General features: G+C 39.5%; 1 protein-coding gene across 1 annotated transcript; it reads left to right on the forward strand.

Moving 5' to 3' along the window:
- The first annotated feature begins 573 nt into the window (after positions 1-573).
- Positions 574-7,387, forward strand: LOC111230415 (mitoferrin-1-like). Its single transcript, XM_022757155.1, has 4 exons — positions 574-846; positions 5,696-5,924; positions 6,227-6,283; positions 6,632-7,387. Exons 1-4 carry the CDS (start codon positions 652-654, stop codon positions 7,159-7,161), a joined length of 1,011 nt encoding a protein of 336 aa, XP_022612876.1. The 5' UTR covers positions 574-651; the 3' UTR covers positions 7,162-7,387.
- The last annotated feature ends 279 nt before the right edge of the window (positions 7,388-7,666 follow it).

The following is a 7,666-nucleotide window of genomic DNA, read 5'->3' on the forward strand; positions in this document are numbered from 1 at the left end:
GAGTTTATGTGAGTGGAAAGGGGCCATTCTGCATAATAAGTGCTTTTGATAAGCAGCCAATAAGTAAAATTTGAGTAAAACTTTTTTTATGAGTATTTTTTATGCTGTATTACGTTATTGACACATTTGCTTAAATTGCCAAAGAATTTAACATTTTCTTCCAACACTGGTACAACTATATACAGTGTTAGGGGCCAAGAGATGGAGATATGTTCTCATGAATAAGGGAAAATTGTAGGATTTCTATACTCTAGTATTGAACAGATGTTGCCTGATAAGGAGACCAAACCTACTTCTCTATTCAAGCAGGACTGTGCGATTACGTTTCTGTCAAAACCATTCAAAAACTTTGAGGGAGAAAACAGTGACAGACAGGGATGCACTGAGACTGACATAACAGCAGAGCTGTGAAGTGTCAGAGGAATCTACCACAGAAACTTTTCATTGGCCGCCCCAAACAAAGAGCCCGCCCTATTATTGAATAACTAAAACGTGATTGGCCCGTATTTGCCTGGGACATGCCCCCAGCTGTCAACGTCACACCGTCGCTGCAACTCCACTAAGTAGTAGAGATGTTGTGGTTGTCCACGCCGCCAACACTTCTCTGAGTGTTATCTTGCACAGAAGACCCACTCTGGGAGCCCACCACGCATGGAGTTGACCTCTGACAGTGTGGTGGCAACACTGGAGATGTCTCAAATCAAAAGCAAAGACGATGAGCCTTTTAACAGTGACGGTGACTACGAGAGCTTGCCACCTCATGTCTCAGTGGCGACCCACATGACAGCGGGAGCCGTGGCTGGCATACTGGAGCACACGGTGATGTACCCTGTGGACTCTGTCAAGGTAACGCACACGGCCGCGGCTCAGCAGTAAATCTCACTTGTTTTACCACCACAGCTCATTCACTAACGAGCTACACAGCGCTGCTAACTGTGCAGACAGTCTGCTATCGCCTGCTAACGAGGGTTAGCTTTAAAATGTTCAAGCTGCCCATCCATAGTTAGCCTCAGTGTTAGCTAATTTAAACACGACAACCTGCTTGTTGCCAGTAGACTTAACTTAACGAACTGATAAAGCCGGTTTGCATAAATTAAAACGGAATTAAAATGTCACGTGCTTGCTAAACCGAGGACATAGTAACAGTTTTACTATTTTTCGTATTTTCTAGATATAACTATTAACTTTGCTAACATAGCAGGCTTGCCGAATGCTCACTGTAACCTAAATGAGGTACACATTACTTAACAAGGCTAGAACAAAGTTATCGGCTTTTTAATCATGAGCTCATGTTGCTGTGTAAAAACAAGTTTCCATACTATCACAGAGTCTTTTCTCAGTCACAGGTTTTTTGTCATACAGTGAAACGAAATGAGTTATCCAGCCTTGTCCTATTACTGACTTAGTGTATGTGAAGGTCAAGTGCTTCGCTGTAATTTGTCAAAATGCCTTGAAACTTAAAACTAGTCATATTACCACAACCAAACCGACACTCTTAACGTGTAAACAGTAACTTTTTACAGTGTCACTAAACTCTGTAGTACAGTTATAAAGTACTTTTGAGACCACTCATTGATGCACTCACTTGTTAACAAATGTCAACTGTGTCCCCGTTCAGTAGAGACCCATTACTTTAAATTCACAGGATCGCACTTATAAATCAACTATAAATTTAAATTACTCCTGATCATGTTATATTTATGAGATTAGTTTTAACTTTGTCTTTGCTCACCAGTACATACCAGCCGAACAAATTGCAGTTCAGCATCTAACCAGACACTGCAAATGCATATACAGTAAATACATGTAAAGATAAATTAATGTGCAGAATGGACAATAAACCAATGGGGTAGTGCTCATAAAAAGGATGTAATTATTGTTATGTACAAAAAAAAAATCAAACATAGAAAATGTACAGTATAAGTTATGGGGCTAGTTAATTAAAAGAAAATTAATCTGCAGTAGTTTCTCATTAAAAAAGATTAAACTTAATATCTTTGGGTTTTGGACGGTTAGTCAGACAGTCAACATTCGACTGAGCAAAACATTTGAAGACATTACCTTTGGCTCTCAGAATTTGCTATGAGCTTTTTTAATTATTTTTTGATACAGGGATTAGTTGATGTACAAGAAAATAATCTGCAGAACAATCTACAATCAAAAATAATGTTAACTATAGCACTAATATACAGCACAAACAACAAGTGATTTAGATTCATCATTGAGGAACCTTTTCTTCTTCCTTCTAATGTTTTGCAGTTGCTTAATATTTTGCAAGTAGGAAAACAATGAACATACTAAAATCTTTTCAAGTCAGTTACACTAACATTAGTAACAAAGAAGAGCAAATTTGAGCAAAAAGACAGTTCTGACATAAGATCTGCATATCAAGTTGCAAACACATGTCACTGCCCATATGCATGTTACTGTAGACGTACTGCAAGAAAAAAAGTAAAGTAGAGTGTTTTTCACAGAGGTGCACAGATCATGATTTAAAATTTTAAATTGTTGGACCAGCTTTAATAATGGGCAAGAACAGAGGAACCCCTCCTGACTTCAGAACTTTGTAGACCCCCAATTTGTTCACTAATGAATGCCATCATGAAGTCAAAGCTTGAAGTTAAGTAACTAAATGAAAATGTTTTTTTCAAGCTTGTTAAAAATTGGCTTGTGTCTGCAAAGCAAATCGCAAACTGTTGGGTTGATTGTGACCCTTACCCCTGCAATCCTCTTTCTTCTGCTCAGCTATTGTTTTCTAACAATGTAGTGTTGTTTTGATAATTCGGCGTGCTGCTCTATCCTAACAATAATCTTGAGGTGGCACAGACAACTGTAGACGTACTGCAAGAAAAAAAGTAAAGTTATTATGTCCTCTTCGGGTCAGTGTCATAGTCTTGACATCTTTCCAATGAACCCACTGGGCCTTTATTACACAAACCACTGTTGCCATTTCCTCTTGAAGTTTCTAAGTTTTCACAAGCACCCTTCTGCTGTTGTTTGTGGTGCCCATTTAGTTTGTTCAGTGCGTGTGTTGGAATTGAAACTGAGACTGTTTTGAAATTTCAGTGAAACTAAACTGATGAAAGACTTTATCATTGTTCCTATTTTTCCCCATTTATATACCAATTGCAATGTACAGGATAGAAAATCAGGCATGTAAGGCAGATCCTACACTGCATTCACAAAGTTTTCAGACCCTTTCACTTTGTCACATTTTGTTATGCAGTCTTTGCTAAAATAAAAAAACATTTTTTTCCACTCATCAATCTACTCTTTGCCACAATAGACTCTTTGCCATGACACTTTAGTTAGCTCAGGTGTCTCCCATTTCTCTGGATCATCTTTGAGATCTCCCATTTCCACACAGGATCTCTGGAGCTGTGTGACCATCAGGTTCTTGGTCACTTTTCTTACTACGGCCCTTCTGCCCTCCATTACTCAGTTTGGCTGGGTAGCCAGCTCTAGGAAAAGACCTGGTTGTTCCAGGCTTCTTCCATTTAAGAATAATAGAGGCCACTGTGCTCTTGGTGAACCTTCAATGCAGTTACATTTCTTTTTGTAGCTTTCAATAGATCTGTGCCTCGAACAATCCTGTCTCTGAGCTCTGCGGGCAGTTCCTTTGACCTTATGGGCTGGTTTTGCACTGATATGCATTGTCACCTGTGAGACCTAATATAGACAGGTGTGTCCCTTTCCAAATCATGTCCAATTAATTGAATTTACCACAGGTGGACTCCAATCAAGGTGTAGCATCTAAAAGATGATCTAGAGAAATGGGAGGCAGCTGAGCTAAATTTCAAGGGTCATAGCAAAGGGTCTGAATACGTAAGTCAATGTGATATTTCAGTTTTTCATTTTTGATAATTTTTCTAACATTCTGTTTTCACTTTGTCATTATCGGGTTTTATTATTATTTTATTTCAGCATAAGGCTGCAACATAAAATGTGAAAAAAGTGAAGGAGTCTGAACTCTTTCTGAATGCATTATAAATTAGTCCGTGTGTGAAGAAGTAGTGAAGTGTGTCTGTTTTTAATAAGAGTTGGTGTATTTACTTTGCATTTCAGAGTTCATTGGGTAGTGGTAACAGTCCACTTGCTGCATATTTCAGCCTCCCAGTAAAGAACAAGACACAGCTCGGACTCAGGGAGTAGCCTGTGCTAATGGTAGGAGGGGGACCTTATCGGTATTGTGCACACTGAAGGGTGTGTGTATGCAAGTGCTCCTCTGTGGTGTTGATTAGTAAACGGCCATAGAACCACAACCTTCAAAGCTGAATTAGAAAGATAGGACACAGGGTAATGTAATAGGTGAGAGTGTTCTCTTTTCAGTCAGAAGATTGTGATAGTGATGTTAATAGCATATGTATATAATGTAATTCTATACAGTGCATGTTTAACTTGCTTTACTATACTATTACTACCTCTTCCACATTATAAATAATGTAAAAATGTGTAAAACTGAATGTGAAAGTGACTTTTTAAGACAAATAACACTGTAAAAACTGGATGACAAATTTATTTTTAAATCATCATTTGAAAAACGAATGATAATCTAATCTATATTCTTGTCCTAAAGTTAGTGCTGAATGCACTGGACTTCGTTTTCAACTCCCATCTTAACAGTTGCTTATACTCTTTTGTTCAGTGCACAGCTAAAACAAAGCTTTCACATCCATATTTTAAAGCTGATTGGATGCCAAATTAAAAAAAACAAAAACAAAACATAATGACATGTCAGCCAATAGTCATTTTACAGTTGAAAGATGAACTTAGCGCTCTCTGCAAGAGCAAGAAGCAATGTGCCATGCGCAGAGGTAATTTGTTCATTCTCATAAGTTTCTTTTATTTTGTATGGTTAAACTCTTGAGTATAGTCTCTGGCTTTTGGTTACTGAAGAAGTACCTGTGTTATGGTTTTAAGTGCTTGAGATTTCTTTTATCATCAGACACTGACTACTCACTGAAAAAGAGCATAGTCTAATGACACAGTTGGAACTGTCTCCTGGTTACTTTGTCCCCAGCATAATTTAAGGTTCAGATTAGCTGTAGAGCAAACTGGGACTTTCATTTTTAATCAGTTTCATCTGTGGAGAACCTCAGTGATAGGCTTGAATATAAGATTCATATTAATGCCTCAGTCTTCAACAGAACAGTGCAATTTGTAGTGCTGAATTCAGCCACAAAAACCTAAAATGTAAACTATGCTACCAGCTTTTGTGTGCCCCAGGTTCCTGAATCTGTATCAAACGGAAATGTAATTGATACTTAATTGTCAAACCAAAGGAAGGAAACACAGGGGAACATGGTGAGGAAGATAGACTTGGCCTACTCCTGAGTCAGCCGCAGATCTCCTCACAAATAAAAAACATGCTTTGTGCTGGCCAGATAACTTGGCATGGTGGAGTAAAACAAAGAGCTGCCACTGCCTCCCACACCAGCCTCGGAAGACACACATCACTCAGACGGGATCTCACTGCTGCCAAGAGCACTTACTGTCCGAACAATGTGACAGCTTTAAAAGGAACAATGAACCAAGAAATCATGATTGGGCTTATACCAGGTGCCCACTTTAAAGCCACTCACAGTCACATTCATACAGAGCCCCAACTTTACCACTTAGGGTGCTGTAACTGTTATCAAATCTAACTGGAGCAAATGATATGCACTGTTTTAAATATATGTCTTTGTTTGTCCAGACACGGATGCAGAGCCTGCAGCCAGACCCAAATGCACAGTACAGGAGTGTGTATGAGGCTCTGAAAAGGATCATCCAGACAGAGGGGATCTTCAGACCGCTGAGGGGCCTCAACATCACCATGATGGGAGCGGGACCTGCGCATGCACTCTACTTCGCCTGCTATGAGCGGGTCAAACGCTCACTAAGTGACGTCATTCAGAGTGGAGGCAACAGCCATTTAGCCAATGGTATGAGTTCCCACGACTCAACACAAATCACTTCATTTTCATACTGTTTTACACTAGGCTAAGCAACATGGCCTGGAGGAGTGTAGTTTGGATAAATCAAGTTAATGCCATATCCTGTTTGTAGTGACAAGGACAAAGTCTTATCCCAAACTGAAAAATTGAAACATGCTATCTGGGATGTATGGGTACAAACCTGTGTTGTTGTTTTTTTTACCATGTTAACGCCAAGAAAAAAGTGGTTAAGATTCTTGTAAATGTAGTCACTGGTTTAGACTTGACAAGAGCTGTTTATATTTTAACAGGCATGGCAGGTAGTGTGGCCACTGTTCTCCATGATGCAGTCATGAACCCAGCAGAAGGTAAGAAAAATGCTTCTACAAAGGTGGTGCAGTGGTTAGCACTGTCGCCTCTCAGCAAGAAGGTTCTGGGTGTGAATCTGTGCACCTGTGACTGAAACGCTGCACGGTTACCTCCCACAGAGGGCTTGGGGCTGGTTGCCACCTCTGTCCTTCTTAACACAGCAGATATGAAAAATCTTCTTGGGTTGTACTGGTCAGCACAGTATTATTATTAATGAAGTTGTGCATTTTCATCTCTTCTTGTTTCACGTGTCAGGTAGAATGACGATGATAATTAGCATTGATAACATATGTAATGCATGTAATAAAACATGCTAACATGGATCTCTGTTTCCCTCCATCACTCAGTGGTAAAGCAAAGGATGCAAATGTACAACTCTCCATATCGAGGACTTTTGGATTGTGTTCGAACAATAACGCGTACTGAGGGTGTTGGAGCGTTCTACCGCAGCTACAGCACGCAGCTGACCATGAACATCCCCTTCCAGGCTGTTCACTTCATCACCTACGAGCTGATGCAGGAGCATTTAAACCCCCACAGACATTACCACCCCGGCAGCCACATAGTGTCGGGAGCAGTAGCGGGAGCCGTTTCCGCAGCAATAACAACTCCACTTGACGTCTGTAAAACGCTGCTCAACACACAAGAGAATGTAGCGCTCAACTCCATGAACATCAGCGGCCACTTAACAGGAATGGCTAATGCCTTCAGGACTGTGTACCGGCTTGGTGGTATAGCAGCCTTCTTCAAAGGGGTCCAAGCAAGGGTTATATACCAAATGCCCTCGACCGCAATTGCCTGGTCAGTGTACGAGTTCTTTAAGTACTTCCTGACAAAGCAGCAGCTGGAACAAGAGCCAGGACCTGGACCGCTGTAAAGGAAAATGTGTTGGAGCAACCCACACTTAGACTGATGAAAAAAAGCTCCAACCTAAAGGTGTGTGAGCTCAACTTGTTTTTCCACTGTTGAGGAAATATATCAGTTATTGACTCACATGGAAGTCAGTGAGGTAGAGGTGTGGCAGTGAATGGCTCTTCCTATTGCTCATTTACTGAAGTCTGTGTTTTTGAGTTAGGATGATGTTGCACAACCAGGGTATTCTCTGAAGGGACATAGTAATGATATATAATATATATATATAAATATTATATATATATGTGTGTGTGTATATATATGTATATATATATATGTGTTGTGTGTGTATATATATATATATATATACTATATATATATATATATATATTTTTTTTTTTTTTTTTTTTTTTTTTTTTTTTTTAGAAGAAGAATGTCATCTTCTTCCTCTTTCACTCCACAAACATCACCATTAACCACATATCTCCAAAATCTCTTTTCTACATGTGGTGAACGTGTAATTAAGTTTT

This window comes from Seriola dumerili, unplaced genomic scaffold, assembly GCF_002260705.1.
Source record: "Seriola dumerili isolate Sdu_G_001 unplaced genomic scaffold, Sdu_1.0 BDQW01000017.1, whole genome shotgun sequence".
Classification (NCBI taxonomy): Eukaryota; Metazoa; Chordata; class Actinopteri; order Carangiformes; family Carangidae; genus Seriola; species Seriola dumerili.

What these genes read in the sequence shown, in the direction of transcription:
- LOC111230415 (XM_022757155.1), top strand. Translation starts at nt 652, where the DNA reads ATGGAGTTGACCTCTGACAGTGTGGTGGCAACACTGGAGATGTCTCAA. An exon ending in ACCCTGTGGACTCTGTCAAG is followed by an intron (nt 847 to 5,695) that starts GTAACGCACACG and finishes TTGTTTGTCCAG; the next exon opens with ACACGGATGCAGAGCCTGCA. An exon ending in CAACAGCCATTTAGCCAATG is followed by an intron (nt 5,925 to 6,226) that starts GTATGAGTTCCC and finishes ATATTTTAACAG; the next exon opens with GCATGGCAGGTAGTGTGGCC.